The sequence below is a fragment of the Xyrauchen texanus genome, chromosome 14 (assembly GCF_025860055.1).
Source record: "Xyrauchen texanus isolate HMW12.3.18 chromosome 14, RBS_HiC_50CHRs, whole genome shotgun sequence".
In the NCBI taxonomy this organism is placed as follows: domain Eukaryota; kingdom Metazoa; phylum Chordata; class Actinopteri; order Cypriniformes; family Catostomidae; genus Xyrauchen; species Xyrauchen texanus.
This window is the reverse complement of record NC_068289.1, coordinates 28,108,369-28,131,803: the sequence shown is the minus strand read 5'-3', so window position 1 is coordinate 28,131,803 and position 23,435 is coordinate 28,108,369. Positions and strand designations below refer to the sequence as shown.

General features: G+C 37.9%; 1 protein-coding gene across 7 annotated transcripts in view; it reads right to left on the bottom strand.

The window, feature by feature from the left end:
- LOC127654643 (dachshund homolog 1-like) overlaps positions 1-16,030 on the bottom strand; it is a 169,935-nt gene extending 153,905 nt beyond the window's left edge. For 3 of the 7 annotated variants that reach the window (XR_007971956.1, XM_052141873.1, XM_052141872.1), the window contains exon 1: positions 15,260-16,029. Coding sequence is in view for 6 of the 7 variants with exons in the window: in XM_052141873.1 (XP_051997833.1) it covers positions 15,260-15,822 (563 nt within the window). In the remaining variant the exon portion in view is untranslated. Of the gene's footprint in view, positions 1-15,259 lie in introns of all 7 variants that reach the window. The other 4 variants (XM_052141874.1, XM_052141877.1, XM_052141876.1 and 1 more) reach the window with 2 other exon arrangements.
- Between the last annotated feature and the right edge of the window lie 7,405 nt (positions 16,031-23,435).

Genomic DNA, 23,435 nt, shown 5'->3' with positions numbered 1-23,435 from the left:
GCTTGACATAACAGGTCATAAGCTGGAAATCGAGCAAGCTCACAGTGTTCCAGCTCGGTGATCTGCTGAGGGAGACAGGCCCGATCAACTCTGGCTAAATTTCTGAGATCATCCGATAAAGATCTTGTGTTACACGAAGCAAGGAGTAAAGGAAGGTTTTCTTGGAAGAACCACAACATTTTCTTGTTCCCAGACTTTGCAAATTCAACAAGAGAGAAACGTGATCGATTACATCAACAGAAGGTCACATTTGCACTGATGTTCCAAATTGAGAACAGATGCTAAGGATGGCCACAAAGTATTTACTTGGTCCTTCACAAAGTCAATGGAATGAGTAAGTCATTGTGTGATTCACAAGTTGCAGCCGAGTGGGCTGACTCACTGAACATTCACTTGACCACCTGAGGAAACTGGGCACCTTTTTAGTTTTTTCTGTGCATAGTGGCTAGAGTTTGTTTTGTGTAGTAACACCCTTTATGGACAGTGTTGTGGATGAATCTGCACGTTCTTTGTGCTTATGCCTAAACTGACGACTGAGCAAAAAAAATAATAATCTTGATTCTGAGATAACCTTGAAGGAGCTTGGCGAGGTAATTAAGGCCTTGCCTACAGGCAAGGCTCTGGGGCCAGATGGCTTTGCCGCTGAGCTTTTTAGATCTTATGCTTTAGAATTGGCTCCACTTTTGCTAGAAGTTTATTCGGAATCATTAAAGAATGGAAAGCTTCCGCCAACCATGACGCAAGCCTGGATCAGTCTGATTTTTAAAAAGGATAGAGATCCTAGTTAGTGTAAATATTACAATCCAATTTCCCTGATCCAGCAAGACATTCAAATATTGTCAAAAATTTTACTAATCGGTACAAAGAAATTTATTAAATTCATATTATTTTACTCTGGATAGGGGCACCTGGCAGGGTTACTCTGTTTCTGCATTATTGTTCTGTCTTGCCCTGGAACCATTAGCAGCCGCAATAAGAAAGGAGGATGATTTTCCAAGGGTGATGGTGGGAGGTATGGCGCATATGCTTTTGCTTTACGCAGATGATATTTTATTATTCGTCACAGACCATTCTAGATCTATGCCTTGACTCCACAGAATTATTCATTCCTTTTCTAAGTTCTCAGGTTACAGAGCCAATTGGTCTAAATCCAATTTGGCTCTGACAGCGTACTGCCCAGCGACAGCATTTCAGCTGGGAGTTTTCCAGTGGATCAATTAAGTATTTGTATTTTATTCCCAGCAAATTTGTCTGATTTAGTTAGTGTTAATTTTGACCCCTTAAAAAAAAAGGTTTTCGAGCGATGTGGACAGGTAGGCTTCATTACATTTGTCTATGATTGTATTCCAAAATGTAACAACCTGCTACAATCTCTCCCTGTAGATGTCCCCCTTTCTTATTTCAAGCAATATGAACGCATAGTGAAGTCCTTCATTTGGAATGGTAAGCGTCCCAGATTACATTTCTATAAGTTGCATCGGCTGATTGAAAAAAGGTGGGCTAGACCTACAAAGATTTTGTTTTATAATTATGCATTCGGTCTCAGACATTTGGCCCATTGGTCGCTTCCACCTGAGAGAGCCCCTCCCTGGCTTTGTATTGAACAGGAAGTTCTTGCCCCTATTTCACCATTGCAAACCCTTTCTATCAAACTAATCGGAGAAGTTAAGTTACACCCTGTTATCTCGCATTTGCACTCAGTATGGATAAAAGTGTCCAGAGTGATTAGTTCAGACTAGGGATGCACCGATACCACTTTTTCTCTTCAATTCCAATTCTGATATCGGAAATCTGAGTATCGGCCGATACCGATCTGACACCAGCGTGTTTTTTTTGCATAATCAGTTTAGAATATCTTTACATTATTGTGTGGAACTAATTAGGAGTACTCTTTAATATGCAAAGAAACACAAACCTCTAACTAACCATTATTTCATTATTTCAATATGAATGTATAGCTTATTAAGCAAAACTTTATTGTTAACTAGCATACTGGATAATGTAGCAGCTAAATTAAAAGTAATTCCAGTATAAGTAATCAGTAGAAAAGAAGCTTGTATCTTGTAGCTTCAACTTGTAAATGGACTTTCATTTGTAAACAAATGATAATAATAATAATAATAATAATAATAATAATAATAATAATATATTATAATAGTAATATATCTCAATCGTGCATCTTTAACTTTTAAACCCTCACGCTTTTATTTTGACATACTGAGCTATCCAGGACGTCCTGTGTCTGATTGTAGGCAAGTTCACAGTAGTTTAATTAGCTTCTTATTCAAATTCTGGTAAAAAAAAAAAAAAGTGTGCCAAACTTTTGAGTAATATCAAATATTGCGCACCGCATGAAGGCTAAAACTAGTCGTGTGTGTGTGTGTGTGTGTGTGTGTGTGTGTGTGTGTGTGTGTGTGTGTGTGTGTGTGTGTGTGTGTGTGTGTGTGTGTAAACAGAGCAGCTCCATTCAATGAAGCGCTGGAGCTGTGCATGCATTTTATATATTTACTTATGAAACAGCCTTTTGTGAGTAACAGAGATAACACACATCTTCATGTGGCTTTGAATAAAATGCACAAGTCATATGAACTACTTTAATTGTGTTTTATGGTTCTTTTATGTAATTTTTTGAGCTTGACAGTAACGAACATGACTAACACACAGTATCATATTTGGATCGGGCTAATCGGCCCGATACTCAATCCATTTAAAAGCTTCAGTATCGGTGCCAATACCAATCCAGGTATCGGATCGGTGCATCCCTAATTCGGACATTTATTTATGGCAGAACACAAAATTATGTATTAATAAGTCCCCTTTCTTCTCGTCAGAGTGGATTGTGAGGGGAGGTTACTACACTCGGTGACCTATATGAGAGTGGAGTGTTGAGATCTTTTGAAAATCTGGTTCAACATTTTGGGATTCCCAGATCTCAGTTTTATAGGTATTTACAACTGCACCACCTGCTCTGTACTATTTTTGGGAGTAGCATACACACCTGAAAGTGGCAGATGCTCTGGGAATGGTGATTACTGCTTTTGGAAAAGGTCATGAGGCATCAGTGTATTACTCCCTGCTAATTCAGTGTCTGGGGGATGGAGCTTTCATTTCTATCAAGATTATGGGCGAAAGATTATAACTTGGTAATGCAGGAGGAAGTGTGGGCTAGGATTCTAAAAAACATCAAGTTTGCATCTAGAGATGCAAGGGTGTGCCTTATGAAATTCAAGATTTTACATAGATTTTATTGGACCCCCTCTAGATTGTATATGCTTGGTCTTAAAGACACACCCACCTGCTGACGATGCCAATCAGAGGATGGAGACACGGCCCATGTTTTTTGGTGGTGTGTTGAGATCCAGGAATTCTGGGTGAAGTTTCAGAGTTTTGTGTGTGAACTGTTTAGCACTTCGTTTTCGTTTTGCCCTAGACTCTGTGTTTTGGGTGATGGGGCGGTCATCGATGTGGGGAATAGACACATAGAGACTTGGGTTCTGACCAGTGTGATGATCGCCAGGCAGATTATTTTGAGGGGTTGGAGGTCAGCTTGAGCGCATCATTTGAGGAGTGGTGCACGGAGATGGGGAGGGTGGCGGCTTTTGAGGAAATGTTTGTTGGGAAATGGGGCATCTATTTGGAGTTTTTAGAGGGCGGGGTGGTGGAGGGAGTAGTAGAGTTTTAAATGTGTATGATCATTTTATGTATATATTTTTGTTTGTGCATTTGTTTGCTTTTTTGTGTGTATATATACTCATGTGTGACCACAGGGATGTTAGTTGGGGGTCAGGGTGGGGTTGGGGCTTGGGAGGGGAGGGGTGATTGTGGAGTTTGGGTGTTGATTCTGTGTATATATATATATATATATATATATGATTTTTCTTTTCTTTATTTATTGCAAGCAATAAAAAAATTTAATTACAAAAAAAAAAAAAAACACCTTCATAGCTTAAAGGGTTAAAAAATGTTAGTGAAGTTGTTGGAACGTTCCATGTTAGGTGAGGTGGTGCAATCAAAACATTGTTCTGTTTGTTTGAGCATCCTGACCTGAGTTTGGGGTGGGACTATCTTCTTTATTTATTTTTTTACAACGAAATGCATACAGGGTGTGTTTTCTGAAAACTTTCTTGAAATTATTTTTTTTTTTTTGTTAACTTCAATTAAATTATTGCTACATAAATTAAGTGTAGGGTACAATACATGTCAACTAGTGTCCACAGCTAGCATACTAATGACACAGGAAGCATGTGTATGAGTATGTTGGAGTATGTGAAATGAAAGAGGTGTATTTGTGATTCTCAATGAGGAGTTCTGCACGTCTTTTATTAATAACTCTCCAGGGTTCGCGAGGCCATGAGCAAGGCCCACAGGCCACGCCTAATCTGTCCCGACTTGGTCTATGCCACCGACGGGCTTACTTGCTATCTGTTTCTCAAACTGATGCCTTCCTGCTGGGTTGGCGCGGCTGGAGAGCTGTCAGCGTGTTGCCCTTTCTCGGGCACTGCGCTATCTCTGCTTCTAGCGGCCCAGCGCGGCCTGTTGAAAAGACCTGTCATAGCCTCGCAAGTCTCTGACATTCCTATTGGCTTGACCCTGACCCTTTGAGAAGTATAACATTAATTATACTATATCAAATATCCTTCCATGGCAAAAAAGTATATACATATCAGAGCCACAAGATCATGTGCGCTATTCTTTTAAAGTACTAATTTAAGAGCCCTGTGTCGCTTGGAATAATATTAGATTATTTGGAATGTGACTGTGAGACTAGCAAGAGACACGGCTGTGGAAGAGGTTTCTTTATCAGGGGAAGATTGCATAATGCTTTGAAACTACGAGCTGTTGCCACCACAAAAAGACAATGCTGGAACACATGAACGATAAAAACAGAATAGAAGACATAAATATGATGAATTGTTTTAGCTGGCCTCAACAATATCCTCCAATTAAACGTCCGCCACTGATAGGAGCGTAAAGACTCTTTTGATCCATGTAATCAAATCTGCGGGGCTTGCTTTTGTCACACATTCCATTTCTGACATTTGAAAGGTCAAGAGTGAGAGGACATTTGATAACTGCAAAATCCTCATATTCCATTTTACAACCCTTAATCTGTCTTCTTGGAATCGGTAACGCCATTTCATCTTTGGGAGTGAGCTGAGAGAGAGAGGAGAGAAAGAGAAACTGTGTCTGCTCACATTTGGAATTTCTGCACTGAAGACAAAAAGAAGAAAGAAATGGGTAATGCTCTGACCATCACAAAATGTCAAAGCGCTACACAGCAATACAAGCATGCTAAGTGAGCCAAATTTATGATCACATATAACAAGTTAGACAAACTTTGTTTCCCATCCTTGTAAAAAAGTAAGGTTTCAGGAAACCAGGCCTGTAGCATGGTTTTGACCCAAATATTTAACTTTAGTTTTCACGTTCTCTTAATAGGTAGGGAGAACACTACACAAAACAATACATGCATTTTAAATATACATTAAAAATGAATTTCCTTGATCTTTTTAAATAAAAGAGTTCAATGTACTATGTAAACCTACCATAACCTGCAGGGCTCAAAACTCCCTCCCCAGTCCAAAAAGACCACTTACTAAAACAGCTTTTTTTAAATCTCGGTTGTTACATCACAATGCAGCCGGTTTAATATTAAGGGTCAAACAAAGGATAGAAAATTACATGTAAAATTAAATGATAACTAAATTATGTTTTCGGTAAAATAATAACATTATAAGCAGACATAAGGAATAAAAACCTCCAAGAATTTAATAAAACAGTTTTCCAACTTAACTGAAGATAAAGACACTGATACATTAAAATCTTGTTTGTGTTTTTATCTGTTGTTGTTTTATCAGGCCATTGACCCAGACACTCTCTATATAGCATACAAGGCCTTCCCCTGTACTCTCAGCACCATGTTCCCATCTCCCTCGTCGTCAGGACAGTCTTTCCCATTAAATAAGTCCTATTCCGCTTAATGGCAACCTTTAGCGCTTGAAAGCACTGGCACTTAACACTTTGTAGTCAAGAGAAAACGTTTTTTTGATCTGCTCGTGTCATTTAATCATCCGTATTCTACCGAGCTACTCAGAAACAATTTTGCAGGATATTAACTTCTGGCTAAACCGTGCTTGTGCCATTTGTGGTTCCACTCAACCGGTGGTCCCGTGGGGGCTCGAGACCCTCTCACAGCTGTAATGAGCTTTACTGAGCTGAATAAAACAGTTAATAGAAAGGTAAGATCAAAAATGCATGAATCATGAAATATTAGCCAGATCCCAATAAAGAGTGTCATGAATATCACTCTGGTTAAGTAGACATAGCTGTCCATCCCATTGTTGGACAGCTTCAGTAGTGCGGGAGACAGTTTAGTAGCTTATTGAATGGTTATACCATACCTCCTCCATGTATAAAATGACTTAAGTGCTTGCCTGCAGGGAAAACCATGTCAAATCGTATTGAAAATAACTTTGAGGAGCAAATTGAATGCTTTAGTTTAAAGGCAAAGTGATGTCTATCTGGACCACTGACACGTAATACTAATTTATCCAAGACAAATTATATTGAGCAAAAGTAAAGTGATTGAGTATTATTTCGAACCAAAAAAAGAGAAAGATAAAGCAGTTTCTCTTGGTGAGAAAGCCTACTTACTACTCAGTTGGCATCCACAGAATACACAGACAGGCAGTGCTGTCCCATGAAAACCATTTTTGTTCCATTACAAAAAAACTAGGTCATCCTCTCATAATTGTCAATCATGCAATACATTTTTCTATGCAGCAAATGAATGCTGCACTGGAAATGAAACAAAGCTTATTGGCATGCGATGTCAGCTTGACTTAATTCACTCTCCCTTTCAGCTGAGCCTATCCATATGTGAAGTTTACGGATATCACACTGCCTGTTCCAGAGTGGGATAATAGATGTGGACAGACACATTAATGCTGGGAATGTTGTTTTAGCACAGCGTAAGCTGTCTGTATGGAGACACAACACACAACAGAGTTTCAAAGTGAGACCGATTCCAAAACTAGAATATATTATCTTTCTTATTAGACACTTTGTTAGACAATTCTCTCCAAAGCACATTAGTGTAAATATGTAAATGTGTGTACAGCAATGAACCTCCTGTGCTTCTTCTGAACTGCTTTATAATGAAAACAAGCAGAACATTCAAGGAAATAATTTTCTCTGAATTATCTGTTACTGACATCATGTCCAAAAATAAATCCACAATCAAAATAATTAGTAAATGTTATCCTTCCTGATGCAGTAAAAACAAAGGATGTAAAAAGACTTGACCATGTCTGAAAATGTACAGCAGTAATTAAAAAGACAACAAACAGTTCCACAGAAAAGAAAAATTGCAAACATTTCTCCTAAACAAAATAAGAATGAATGGAGAGCAAACAGACTTTTGTTAAAGTCTCTTACTTCTCAGATTTTTCTCATGAGAAAAAAAAACAGTATTCTCGTGTGTATTACAAGAGAAATGATTACTATATTCATATATATAAATACTATATCACGTTGATTATCTGTGCAACAATGGATTATCAACAATGGTGAATTATCATTATTTTATATACACATACATAATATACATGCTATTTCATACCCACGGTGGCACTGATGTTTCAGTGATTGACTTGATTTCCATTTGACATTGCTATATGATGAAGAAACAACTTCGACGTAAACTTATAGTAAGTCGAACACATGAAAAGTACTATACTGTATGACTATTGTAATTTGGGTGTACTGAAATACTGAAATAATGCAAGTTGTGCATCTATTTAGACTCAAAAAGAGCCTGATAAAATACACATAAGATACACATAAGCTACACATAAGTTGCATTACACATGCATTACACACGTGTAGATTATGTGTTATGTGTATCTCAATATGTGTTTGACAGCCAGTTGCTTAATTTCTTATCATGAAATATCAGTGTGAAAATAATGAATCATGTTCTTAATTTGTCCTGATTTGTTGCATTATCTCCTTAAATATAAAACATATATTAAAATATTTTTTATTTTATTGTTTTCTAATTGTCTTGAAAATATTTGGACAATTTTACACTATCTGGACATTTTGTACATACATTTTATATAGCTATAAGTGCCGGGTCTCTAAAGACCCGAATATGTAAGAGTGTTTGGAAAAATGACCATGCATTTAACTCTATACTCCATACTGAATGTTGACCATTAAATTTCAGTTTTGTTTTTATTTTATTTATCCTAATTTATTTTAAGAGAAACATCTAAGATAAAGTTGATACTACACAAAGCACCTGAGATCTCCAATAGATCTACTGAGAGCAACCTCTGAGCAATAATATTTTTCTCTATGCATGATCTGTGTTTCCTATGTAATTGTGTCTCGTATCTTTCCACCACACAAAGGCATGAAAACAATATCTGTGTCTGCTGCAGCTCTGGGCTCACCATTTACATTCTCCTGCCAGGTGTCGTCAGTTTATAAATATCTGATTGGACAGATGGGAAATGCAGTGGTATGCCTCCAGCAGACGAGTTTGGTGTCATGTCTCTTTGGAGCAAACTGTCAGCCTTTAAGAAGAGAGTAATAATAGCTGGGCACCATAGCTTTCTATGGAAGGGACTTTTTCTTTTTTTTAAGAAACCTTAGCGAGACACTGACATTTGAGTCTAGAGTAGAAACTCAAGCAGCGCATCATAGAAAGAGTTATCAGAATGGCTGTGTCACTGTACTGTGGCAACAGCAATGTGAGAGGCTCTGGATCGCTTTCAAAGGAAAAACACCTTTGTTTGCTGACAGTGAAATGCAGTATGACATTTGGAGGTTTTCAGACAGTTTGGGGAATTGTTGTTTGGGAAATGTAATACATTATTAGAAAAAGCATTTCCATTTGTTTTTAAGAAGCACTTAGTATAATATGCCCTTAGTATGTGTTGAAATAGATTGCATTCCATGACGGGATGTTTCCCCAGCAGAAAGTTTGTTGTGCTATGCGACACTGATTCATGTTGGCCTTCAATAGGCATTCCTCTGCCATAACATGATAGAGCTACACTGGATAAGTACAAGGTCTCTTAACTATTTGCTTTGCTTTCAAAAAAGGCTTAATATTTTCCTAAGAAGAGTAAAAAAGAACACAATTGTACACATTCTGAGGGATGTAATCAAAACACTTAATGCTAAGTACATATTTTCAACAATGCAATTACAAACTAAAAGAATAAAATGTATTGAAAAGATGCTTTCGGTGACTGCCTTAAATGTGTGGAGAATAACATACAACCACATCAACAACAAGTGCAAGTGCAACTGCATCAGCTACAGCTTGACCCAACATATGGGTTCCTGGGTGGCAATGAGGACATTATTTGTATTTTCAATTATAATTCAAATTTTCTAAATTGACTTGATAGGCTTCTGTGTGGTGCATGTACATTTCTGCTTCATAAAGGAGGTTTGGAGTATCAGCTTTGTCAAAGTCCGTCTGAGAGCAAAAGCTTTGAGCTCTGATAGAGTTCCTTTATATTCTCAAGTGTCATTAGTTGTGGGCCAGGTAAAGATTAGATAACAATCAGAACGTTATGAGATATTCCAGAGGTGTTAGAAGTCTTTTGTAGCACAGCAAAGCACTGCTAGAAGAGGAATGTGGATAAAAAAGTATAATTTCCTCTTTCCTCTTTTATTCCTTTGAATTATGAAAAGCAAATGGTAACACTTAATTTGTTCTGGAACTACTTAAAATGTATGGGAAATAATTTCAATGTGTTTAAAGCAAAAAAAAAAATACTGTAATTCATTTTTGCAGGAGAGCTTAAAGTAAACAAATTGAGAGTGCTATTTATTTTGTCTTAGGAAAAGAGTCTCAAGCACTTCAGAGCACTTTGTTTTTCTTTAATGGAGTCATGGTGCTCTCATTGTGCTGTAGAGTGGCACTTGTTCTGACCTAAATGAAAACAGCCTCGAGACCTCCGTGGTCACCTGTCCTTTACTGCAGCCCCGTCAAACCTGCTGACAGCATCTCTGAGTTCCCCCACACCTCATTGAAACTGTTTATGACAGCAATTCAAACTTAAATATCCAGCCTTTGCTGTATTCCTTCAAAACTACAGAGCTCGTAAACATCCATCATGCAATTCTTCCATTTTCATAACAGAGTAAATATCACTCTTACTGGCTAGACTTCCCATCATTCTCTTTTATCACGGTAGAGTGAGACAAGAAGAGGCCATTAAGTTCAAACAACGCAGATATTTTCTTGATAACATGAAAAGTTTATATGGGAGGAGATTCATCATTTGATAATATCTTGAAGATGGAGGAAAAAACAAGAAGAGGAAATTTCTGGAATCCCATTTGAGATTTCTTCCCTGAAGTATTTTTTTTTCTTCTCTCCTGTCAGTTTCAACACGAAAATGAAGCCAGGGAAAATTAACTCCTGATACGGCTACGCTGAATTAGACAGTGAAAAAAAAATACTTTTTAAGGATTCCGGCCTTGTCATTTTCAATTTTCTGCTCTTTGGACATGCTTGTATTCAGATTCCCGAACATCTACTCGGGATATCAATCCTAATTAGACATACTGCGTCCACGAAGGATGAAAGCTGAGTTATTTGCATAATTTAATCATAAATACTCAGTGATACATATTTCCGAATGCATTTGTACAATCATCTTTCTATCCTTAGGGCAAAAGTATTAATATGATTAGGCAATAATTCTATAAAAAAGGAGGAAAATAGGAAACCAGAAAGTGCACACTCTTTTTAAACTCCAGCTTTGGGCTATATGAAAAATTAATTAATTTCTGAGGAAACTCTATTTCTTTATGTGATCATATTAGACAGAGCCAGGCTAAGGCCTGGAATTGCCCTCCAATCAAGAAATCTCATCTGCTCTCTCTAACTTGTGTCAGTAGTGGTTAACGTCCCTGTGCGAGCATCAGTGATCAGCAAACTGCTTCCTAAATATGCTGTAATGTGGAAGGGATGGTGGCTAAAGACATGCCAGGGCTCTGAGTCAGAAAGTTGTAATGCATTGCTTTTGCCACCGGCAATCTCTGTCTCAGGGGCAGCTAGTGCTGAGAAAGTCAATTGTGAGGAACATACTGTAAGTTCTGTTGTTGATGTATATATAGAATGCAATGAAATACGGTGAGATCTTGAACCGTGTATACACACTATGCACCAAATTAAAAACTACAGACAACCATAAAATGACCAGCGATAGCATCCGCTGCCTTTTAAACACAATTTATCTAAATAGCAACAACAACTAAGCAACATTTCACATGTCATTATATCACATATATATTTTTTACAGAACTGGTGTTTCAAATTAACCTTAATTGCATGCAGATATATCGAGCTGCTTTTATCAGTTTCACATTCATTAACCTGTGTAGGTCTGTTCTGTCTCCTCTCACATTGATGAAGGATGCCAAGTACACAGTTAATTTGAACACACATGGCTAATCCTATCAAGCAGATCTCCTGTGACTCACAGTGACAGAAAGAATTTAATCTAATTGTTTATCTGTTCATTTTTAATCCAGTGCCGAATTCGAGCAAATAATATAGAATGATCCATATGATTTGTAAGAAAGTGCTACAATGAATCTGTAATTTTAACAAGCCTTTCAACATGCATCCCCACCACCCCGACCCCCCAAAAAAAAACTCTTTCATTCTAATCAGCATCTGTCACTCTGTTTTTTGAAGTTATTATCGCCCCAGCTCCCTCTTGGATGTGGTTGCTGGGTGATGGGTATCTTAGCACCCACTCTGACTGGGAATGATTTTAATTCGATCCAAAGATTTCCCATGAGTACCTGTAAACACATTCATGCCTTGTCGAAAACAAATATATCAGAAGAGCACTGCAAAGAGAGGGAGCGAGAAAAAAAGAGCGATAAAATCTGCCATTGTGTATTAAGATGTACCCCTGAGCGCTAAACAAAATAATGACGCTTCTCAGTAAATATGCCATTCTGTACCATAACACAAACAAAAATATTTTGTTTAACCTGATGCTCTTGTGGCTGATGTATGAAACATGTGCTGAAAAAAGCTGTGAAAGAAAATATGATTGCTAACATAACTGGTTTAAAAAGAACTTGACAAAAAAACAAAACAGACTTCTACACTAAATTGAAAGTGCATACAAATGTATACAATGCCTCATTAAATTAAAAAGTAAAAAGTTTAAAATATGCTAAACATTCAGAGGCATATTTAACCTTCAGTAGTTGACAAAAAGTGTCGTTTAATTTCTACATCAATGCCTGACAAACTCTCCACCGTAACAGCTGCATCAGCAACCACCTCCAGCCCCACCATCCTGGTGTTTCAATAAACTTTCCTTAGAGTTCAAGTGTCACCAGGCGGCAAGAGCCATAACGTCCAACATGGACAAAATGGAAAGGAAAACAAGTAGCTGAACAAGTACTGCTTCTCACAGGGCAGAGCCATAACTCCTATAAAAGTAGAGAGATTACAGCCCTGTATCTGTTTGGCGCAGAAGGTGCGCATTAATCTGGGTCGAGGGTCCCTGGGAGAACGAGGGGGGAGCAGAAGGAACATGTCCTCATGCAGAGGGAGAATGAGGCGAGTCTAACTCGGCTTCACAGGGAATTCTTTTAACGTGGGCAGACAAAGACATAAGGCCGCTGTTATCCCGAAAGAGGATTATTAACACTTTTTCAGCACTGTGTAAATTGCGCTGAACACTGTAAAAGTACAATCGTTTGTGCTTGTAAACGTGTTAAAGTGCTGTGCTGTACATTTCACTGCAAAAGACAAGATTCATGTGGAAAGCAAAGTCATTATATCATAAAAATGTATAACATAAAAATTTCAATTTTGGTAGAGGAATTTAAAAAGAGGCCACTATGGTCCATCTTTAAAATTCACCATCCAAGCACATAACAGCACACCAAGTCACGTCCACACAAGAATTATGATTTAGCGGGCTGACCTTCCCCGTACAGAGAACCAAAACAGATGCAGATACATTAAATCCACACTGCAAATAAAAGCCAATCCCGCCCGTGTGTATATATTCCATCCAAACAGATACCTTTGTCCATACAAATGATGTAATCCTACAAATTGGAAGCAGACATGGAGGAGGTGATTGATTTCAGCATAACACCGTTAGTACCAGGTGCTTTCAGAGACAATTACAGGCCTCTCTATGCAGCAGTAATAGGCCAGCACTTTAACGTCATTAAAGCCATGTGTAGCACTGCATTATCCTTTAACCCCATCACTGACCACTCTCCTTTTCAGCCCCGAAGATCAAACCACACACTCGATCACCTGAGGACCCTGGGACGGTTTGCATGGGGAGGGTACAAGTACAGGCCCAGAATGAGCTCACAGGGACAGCATGGGAAAAACTGCTCTATTAGCACTGCTACTGGACGATCACACGCCACATTTGTTATATAGCTGGTGAGTAATATTTTGCAAGCATACAAATTCAGACAAAAATATAAATTAAATATTTTGCTTAAAAATAAGTAGCCATGAGAAAAAAATATTTTAATTCATTTGTTATTCTAGAGCTATAATTAGGAAACCCATGTGTTACCAAAAATTAAATATCAAATAATTTGCATATACAAATTAAAGGAATGTTGCAAAAATATCATAATGTGTCATTTAAAAAAGAAGTGTTGTCATTCCGGACTCTTGCTGATTAAAAGTTGCATATGTCCAAAACATGTACTTGGAAATTATTGTGTTTGCATGTGTGTGTGTGTGTGTGTGTGTGTGTGTGTGTGTGTGTGTGTGTGTGTGTGTGTGTGTTTAAATGGTTTAAGAGGACATTTTTTACAAACTGGTAATTACAAGTTATAATGCTATAAATGTGGTATATGAGGACATTTCTAGTGTCCCCATAATATAAAAGCATACTAAACTATATTTATTGAAAATGTAAAAATGCAGAAAGTTTTTTGTGAGGGTTAGGTTTAGGGGATAGAATCTATAGTTCGTACAGTATAAAAATCATTATGTCTATGGAGAGTCCTCATAATGATAGCTGAATCAATGTGTGTGTGTGTGTGTGTGTGTGTGTGTGTGTGTGTGTGTGTGTGTGTGTGTGTGTGTGTGTGTGTGTGTGTGTGTGTGTGTGTGTGAGAGAGTGAGAGTGTTTTATGTTATTTCGCATACATCCCTTAATGTTTGTGTATTGTTACTTTATAAAAAATTAAAAAAAATTGTGTTAAAAACTGTGAAATAATATTCATTACTCAACTCAGCTTTTAATTACTTTTTAATTTTAGAGTGATTCTACTTAAATTTTTTGTTTTCAGTATTTCTAGTTATTATTGGGCCCATTCACATGATCACTAAAGGGTGACAGTAAAGTTGTTAGGGCAAATTATACACCAGTGTTACAAGCAGTAATTATTTCCTGTGTGATTTTGTACCTGCAAGCACTGTATCACTCCTGTCATTAAGTATACAAGCACTTATTGACTGTGATTTGATTCCCCCCAGAGAAGGAAAAGAGTGCAAAGACATGTCTGCCTATAAATCTATTATTACAATTCTGACAAGCATACTTATTTAAGTCTTCTCAAATCACAGAAAATCTTTTAAAATAATGTTTGCTTACATGCTCATTTTAAGCTAAATATTGCTTACAATGTGCACAAATGCAGTGTGAATTTATTTAATCTAATGAAGCTTAATTATTAAACTTTAAAACATATTTGTAAGTAGCAAAACTATATAATAAAAAGAAGGGGGTAAAATGCTCTGCATACACTTGTGCATGATTTCTTCCAAATAATTTTAGCTGAAATAATTGTTGATTCTAGTAGGCCTATTTATAACAGTACTATTGTGATTTTAAAGAAAAAGAAGGTCCAGGGCTTTACATATATTTTTTTAAACTGTCCATTAAGATGCTTATGCTTATAATTAATAATATATTAAATTTCTACCAGCGCAAAGGAGTTAAGATAGTATCTACAGAACTACTTTATCAACATCTTGAAACGTTACAGTATTTTAGAAATTGTTGCCTTATCAATTAAACAAAAGAAAGTTTAAACTAATGTTTTTACTTTTTTATAAAAGATACAAGATACAAGATTTTACATATTTTATTACACATTAACTACGCAGTTGGTACATTATTTGTTACCTGTATTTGCCACGGGCATCTTTAGTTCTTATCTAACTTGCATTTTTATACATTTCAAACTGTAAGAGTTGCACATGTGCTTCTCTTACCTGGCATTGGTGCAGTCATTGTAGAGGACTTCGAAGTCTTTCCTGGAGATGAGTTTGCAGCGGTTGACCCCGGGCTGGATGGCCCCCAGTCCCCGCAGGATGCGGACCTGCTCCACGTTGCACACCACGGGCGTGATCTCCAGCCGCTTGAGTTTGGTGTAGACGGTGTGCAGTCCTCCAACCAGGTGTTTGAGGAACAGGTCAAACGCCTGGGGAAGACAGATGAGCTCCTGTCCATCCACTGTGAAAGAGGCCACCTTGGCACCCCTAAGCTCCACCATCCTGCACTCATTATTCTGCGGGGTGTTTTCAACAGGAGATGGGGTCGAGTACACGGGCTTGCCGGGTAGAGGGATGCTGGAGTTGGCGCTGATCAGATCCGATCTGAACAGATTCTGGGTCGCTGACTGAGAGGGAGACGCAGAAGTGGCCGTGGGCGAGGATGATGGTGCGGCGTTCACGGAGAATGATGATGATGATGCTGATGATGCTGACGATGAAGTTGAGATCGGACACGGCTGGACCAGAGACGATGGGGGGATCAGAGCAGCCGGTACGGCCATGGTGTTCTGCACCTATGAAATAAGTTCAGATTGGAAAGAGAACCAGTATGCAAAAGTAGCGCAAAGAAGAAGAAATCCACCGGAGAGGGCTACGCCGATGCGCGAGTGCACGAGGAGTGGTGTCGTGGAGAAATTAGGACTCTGCGAAAGATTGAGAGAGAATGACAGGAAGAAATTGAGCAGAAAAGTGTGGCTCTGTTCTGTGGATGAGTTGTTGTTGTCACAAGGTACAGAGAGGGAGGAGCCACTATCAGCCCTTTGAAACGGAGACATGCAGAATCTATTGCGACCCTCGAGCGCGACTATCAGTGCAACTGAAAACAGAACATATGCAGCATATAGTCAAACATTTGCGCGATAAATACAGAACTACAGAAAAAAATGCTCTTAAACTGAACTTTATTCTGAGTTTCTCTGCTACATTTCAAGACGCAGCATTACCTCTTTTTTAAAAAGGTGTTATTGTTTTTTTGTTTTTTAGCTTTTACAACATGCACGTCATGATGATACAGACAATAAGAAAATAAAAAGGTAACACTTTAATTATTAATATGTAAATACAGTATGTGGATATAAAAATGCTGTCCACATAGAATGCACTTATAATTTATTACAATACAATGCTCAGGAGTTCCATCAGTGCTCACGTTCCATTACTGTTCTTAATGTAGCCTACTGAATAGAAGTTTATTATTATTATTATTATTATTCATTTTAAAAAAAAATACTTTCTATTTACCATTTACATTTTGAATGTTTTTACATATATACTCTACTTTCTATTATTACATTTGACGATTAGTCAGTGTCATGTTTTAATGTAAATGTAAATAAATATCTCATGTGCATATGTAAAATTACTCATATTTAATTCAATAAATGTACACACCACTTCCTTGCACACATATTTCCATTTGCACATGTACATACACCATTCTATGTTATATGCCCTATCATTTGTATGTCTATTTTTACTCCTACCTTGTTTTATATTCTGTGTCTCACTGTATCTAAAAAAAAAAAAAAAAAATCCTTGTGTACGTGAGAACATTTGGCAATAATGCTCATTCTGATTCTGACGTTTTGCACAAATCAATACCCAGCATTGCAACACCCAGTAAACACTTTGTAAGATGTGCAAATGATAAATACAACTTGACTTGACCAAGTTCAATGACATTAGCTATTTAAATGTTCAATAATTATTTCTTTAAGCATTACACAATATTTGTTCTTTAATGACAGTTTTATGTCAAATGTGAATTAGTCCACAATGAAAATTAACAAGAGTAAATTCATAAAGTACTTAAACGAATAGATTCACAATTGAAGATTACAGTATTGATATTTAGCAAAAACTTTTTACTAAATTCAGTTGCAAATGAAGCTAAAGAAGCTTACTAAATAATTAGTGTGTAGTTTCACAACAGGAGTAAAGTTTCATCTTTGTAAACATCATAGGTTTTTCAAATGAGAAATTCAAGATTTCAAATGTTTATAATTCTGGTAATACTTTACAATAAGATTCCATTTGTTAACATTCGTGAACAACATTAGTTAACACGCACTAACAGTGAACAATAACTTTAAAGCAATTATTAATCTTGATGTCAATGTTAATTTCAACATATACTGTAGTAATACATCTTCTAAATCAAAAGTTGTATATAATATGAATACAAATGAACAATTTTATTTTTATTAACTAGCATTAACAAAGATGAATAAATGCTATAAAAACACATTGTTTTTTGTTAGTTCATGATACCTAATGCATTCACTAATGTTAATGAATTGAACCATGTTGTAAAATGTTACTTTTTCTTATAAACCATGTTTGTTCTCATTTTAATTAATGACACTTTGGGTATTAGTTTCTTCAAAGAGCTGAAACAGATCTAACTTTCCTAAAGAGAAAATAATATGGGACACTGTCAGAACCCTGACTATTCAAGTTAACTTAAAAGTGCAAGTTATTCAGATTTGATCTTCCTTAAGATAAGCAGAACAATAATTCAGAATTGTCATTCATGCATGGAGGTAACATGCAGTCCAAAATCAATATCCGCTTAAAATTCAAAGCCAGACAATCCAGTTGCCCTTTATGTTGCTAACCTTTGCTTAAATATGCATCATATTAAGATTTCATTAAAACAGTGAATGTCATGATAGTTTGCCAACAATTTTTCATGTTAACATGGGATTAACAGCAAATGATGGCCATAAAATTCCACACAGAACCGCAAGTAGACATTCATTCAAAGAAGAATGATGATAAGACAAAAAGGCATCCACAAACACCACAGGACTTCTATGATGCTTCAGATTCAGAGTCTAATGAGCTGGGTGGGCCTTATGAATCAAACTTATATTAGAACCTTTCAATAGACAAACAGCAGTATGTACCATGTAGAGAAATGCTTATAGCAGTTGTATAATAAATTGTAACCTTAAACATTCAGTTAGTGTTATTGAGTAAATTAAAAATGTCTGTGATCGTAATGTATTGGGTAAATAAGCTTCACTGCAAGAATTTCTCCAATCTCGCTGTTTAGAAGAATTCTTGAATGTCCCAAGGCATGTTCATTCTACATTGCATCATTATCCAGTGACCCAGGATTGAGAAGAATATTATTATGTATTTTGACGATAATCTAGTCCACCTGAGAGAAGTTCAAGCAAACAATAATTAAATATAGTACAAAGAGCAGCTTGAAACCATCAAAAAAAAATTTACAATGTTTTAATCAAGTCTGGTTCAAGGTTAGCAGTATAGAAATTTCATATAATGCATGTCAACCTCAAGTACACAAAAAAATAGCTCTTTGGCTGAAATAGATTAACTTGTGGACAGTGGTTCCATGAATTTTCTTAACTTAAAATTATTATGTAATCTCAACACAAACTCTTTGTGTAGAAAGAACCTAGTTGCAAAATAAAATGATGATGTTCTATAATTGGGCTGCTTTATTTCATTTTATTTAAAGGTGCAGTATGTAATATTCAGAAACCCTTGTTATTAATGACACCTGTTGCCATTAAGTGAACTGCAGCCAGCTAACTGTTGCGCTTGCACACATTCCACAGGGCCATGAGCATTGGCCAAAACAAGACGTCACGTTCAAAAAGTCATGATTCACCAGCATAATGCTGACAGATGGCATAATTAAAATTAAACAGTTATGATTGTTTTACAACAAACTTTGAGACTGTATATTATATTTGAGTCTCCATTGCTGGAACAGGGCTAAAACAAAATGTGGATATAGGTCTGGCAAGACTGTAGTTTGCGAGACTGTAGTTTGAAGTAACCACTTTTCTTTGCGTGATACTTTGACTGTATTTATACGATAGCCTATGTCAGCGTTAGCTTGGTAGTTATAGCTTTATCAATAGCTGTTAGCTAAATTTGGTGGATGATGACAGTAGCTGTTTATAAAATAGAATGTACATTATAAAAATGTATACACAAATCAGTATTAATGTGATTCCATCTCAACTGTAATTTTGATATATCAATGCGCTATTGTTTTATAATAATAGAATGCATATATTTTCTGTATAACCAAGTTACGTTACACTAATGAATGGAGCTTTTTGCATTATCTTGAACATTGTCTAAAGTTCATTTCGTGTATTTTGTAGTTTACCTTGCTGAATATTTACTTATTAACATTGACATTAAACTGATTTTTAGTATAAAGAGAAGATCGTTGAAATGCAAGGTAGCTTGCAATTCGTCAGCGTTAGCAGGCAAGATCAGGTTAGCTAAAATTACACTCACCTAAAGGATTATTAGGAACACCTGTTCAATTTCTCATTAATGCAATTATCTAATCAACCAATCACATGGCAGTTGCTTCAATGCATTTAGGGGTGTGGTCCTGGTCAAGACAATCTCCTGAACTCCAAACTGAATGTCAGAATGGGAAAGAAAGGTGATTTAAGCAATTTTGAGCGTGGCATGGTTGTTTGTGCCAGACGGGCCGGTCTGAGTATTTCACAATCTGCTCAGTTACTGGGATTTGCACGCACAACCATTTCTAGGGTTTACAAAGAATGGTGTGAAAAGGGAAAAACATCCAGTATGCGGCAGTCCTATGGGCGAAAATGCCTTGTTGATGCTAGAGGTCAGAGGAGAATGGCCCGACTGATTCAAGCTGATAGAAGAGCAACTTTGCCTGAAATAACCACTCGTTACAACCGAGGTATGCAGCAAAGCATTTGTGAAGCCACAACACGCACAACCTTGAGGCGGATGGGCTACAACAGCAGAAGACCCCACCGAGTACCACTCATCTCCACTACAAATAGGAAAAAGAGGCTACAATTTGCAAGAGCTCACCAAAATTGGACAGCTGAAGACTGGAAAAATGTTGTCTGGTCTGATGAGTCTCGATTTCTGTTGAGACATTCAGATGGTAGAGTCAGAATTTGGCGTAAACAGAATGAGAACATGGATCCATCAGGCCGTGTTACCACTGTTCAGATTGGTGGTGGTGGTATAATGGTGTGGGGGATGTTTTCTTGGCACACTTTAGGCCCCTTAGTGCCAATTGGACATCGTTTAAATGCCACGGCCTACCTGAGCATTGTTTCTGGCCATGTCCATCCCTTTATGGCCACCATGTACCCATCCTCTGATGGCTAATTCCAGCAGGATAATGCACCATGTCACAAAGCTCGAATCATTTCAAATTGGTTTCTTGAACATGACAATGAGTTCACTGTACTAAAATGGCCCCAACAGTCACCAGATCTCAACCCAATAGAGCATCTTTGGGATGTGGTGGAACGGGAGCTTCGTGCCCTGGATGTGCATCCCACAAATCTCCATCAACTGCAAGATGCTATCCTATCAATATGGGCCAACATTTCTAAAGAATGCTTTCAGCACCTTGTTGAATCAATGCCACGTAGAATTAAGGCAGTTCTGAAGGCGAAAGGGGGTCAAACACAGTATTAGTATGGTGTTCCTAATAATCCTTTAGGTGAGTGTATACAGATCATTCCTTATGGCACTATATTTCATATGTTTTACAGTTATGTAAGCTTACCTGTCCAATAAGAAGAATTCCAATTCAGGATCAAGAGTGCCAATTCCATGCCAGGAAAAATGCTCTGAACTGGGAGAGCACAGGTCCGTGTGCGCACACAACAAATCCCACAAGTGAGCTAGAATCAGCCAGTCGTCGAGATAGTTGAGTATACGGAAGCCCACTTCCCTTAATGGGACAAGGCTGCCTCTGCGACCTTCATGAAGATGTGAGGTGACAGGGACAGACCGAAGGGGGGATCTTGTACTGGTATGCCCGGCCCTCAAAAGCAAACCGCAGGAAGGGTCTGTGTTGAGGTAGAACCGAGATATGGAAGTAGGCATCCTTCAGGTATACCGCCGTGAGCCAATATTGATGCCGGATGCTCGCCAAAATGAGTTTTTGCATCAGCATCTTGAATGGGAGTCTGTGAAAGGCCCGGTTCAGAACTTCACAACGCTCACAGCCACCCCGGCAAGCATGGCCGCAAGCTCCGAGTAAGCCTTCAACTGGGCTACCGCACCCGATGCTGCTATCAACAACTCATCCTCTTCGCAAGCTCCGAATGAGATCGAGAATCCACCCTGAGATGAGCCCACAGTCTCATCCCAGAACTTGACTGGGGCACACGAGCGTGCTGGGGAATGGGAGGTCCGTGGGGGGTTTCCAGCGGAGAAGCACCCATTGAAGTCCCCAAATCGTCCCAAGTACTAACCGACTTTGCCTCAAACCCATAGGTAGAAGGACTGAGGCTGGGAGCCACTGGGGTGTCTTTCCCTCTAACGAAAGAAAGCTGCAACCCCAACGTTGCCATGGTCATGTTCTCGCAATGAGTATATGAACCATCCAGGAAAGATGTCTCTGTGTGGGTAGCTCCTAAACACCTGAGACAGCAATTGTGGCTTCAGAAGCGGCGAGATAGCGACTGCAACTAGGAATAATACACAAACTAAAAGGCATCTTGAAAAAGACGCTTTCGTAATTACCACTCTTTTAGAAAGGAAAATATACTCTTTATGAGGAAAGAATATACTCTTTTAGCTGCTGAAGCACCCAGGGGCATTCTCTGCACAACGCTGGTGTAAGAGGGGGAGAGACCACTGTAATGCGCTGTAAATCCAACAGCTTACTGCACAGAGAGGTGAATGGATCGGCAGAGTAATACAGCTCGCTGAACACAACCGCTCGGCTCCAAAGAAAAAATCTGAATGAGTGATTGCAAGCCAGCTCCTTTTATACCCGTATGTCTGGAGGATTGGCATGCATATTCCACATGCCAATTCCCATTGGCCTTTTCTCAAAGATCTCAGAGATGTTTGGGGCTCCCAAGAGCAACCCCTAGTGTCACTACATCGACACAAAATCGAGTGAGTGACAGAAGGGGAACAATCCTTATGGCACTATATTTCACATGCTTTGCAGTTATGTAAGCTTACCTATCCAATAAGAGTGCCAATTCAGGGTTGGTTTTGATCCCCAAAACCGAACGAAGATCCCTCCAGGAATCAAATGCCCTGCCGATGTTCACTCTAGTTTTCACTCGACCACGATCACATTCCCGCTTAGCAAGACAGAATTCAGTAGATAAATGGTTTTTTTTTTGGCTTTCTCTGAGATGGTGAAGGAGTCGGTGTTGTGCCGGGAGCCGGACATTTGCTGGATTCCATCTCTAAGATAACGTTACCTTGTATTCCAGATGTTGATGCTGTTGAATTGCGGAAGAGAAGCACAGAGGCAAGGTTCTCGGAAGTGTGCACAAATGTCACATCCTTTGGATTTTCCAAGCAAAACCGACCCGCTCCCTTCGCATGAAAATCAGTCAGGCTTTAATAGGCAACCTAGGAAGTCTGGGAAGGGCTTTTTTTTTTTTTTTTTACATAAAACATTTTTAAATACTGCAACTTTAAGTAAATTGAACAAGCAGCCAAATTCCTTTTTTTTTTGAGTGAGAGTCATGCAGAATAATGTGTAAACCATGTAAACTCTTTTTTTTTTTTTTTGTCATCAAAATTACACAATAGCTCTTGCTTTCAAAGTGTTCTGTATATGAACAAGTGCTGTTTGTATGGACCCTTTTCACATACTGTGATGAACTGTTTCAAACTTTTGTGTATTTTATTTTTTATTTTATTATTATTTAGTGTACATTTATAACATAATTTTTCATGTTCTATCACCAAGGCATGAATGAAAAAGAAAACTGCTGTAGTCAACATTGCTACTCTTGGGTTTCAAATCCAGCTAATGAGGGAGTGACAACTTTTATTTTATGTAAAAATATTTTTTTCTTTTACTGTTTGTGTAAATGGGGACACAACAATAATACCTGCTAGGTATCATATTTACTGCTACAGAAGTTTATCCAGCTATTGTTTACATCTGTGTTCCAAACCGAGAAATGTGAATAGGGTCCATAGAGTTGTGATCTATGTGAAACACAGACAGGTGCAAGATGAAAAAATGGTCCGAACTTGAGCCAGGATGTTCCTTCCATTAGAGAAGGAGAGTAATTATGGAATGCCAATGTGTTCACAACATTGGCATTTACATTATTAGTGCTGGAAAAGGATTCATCAG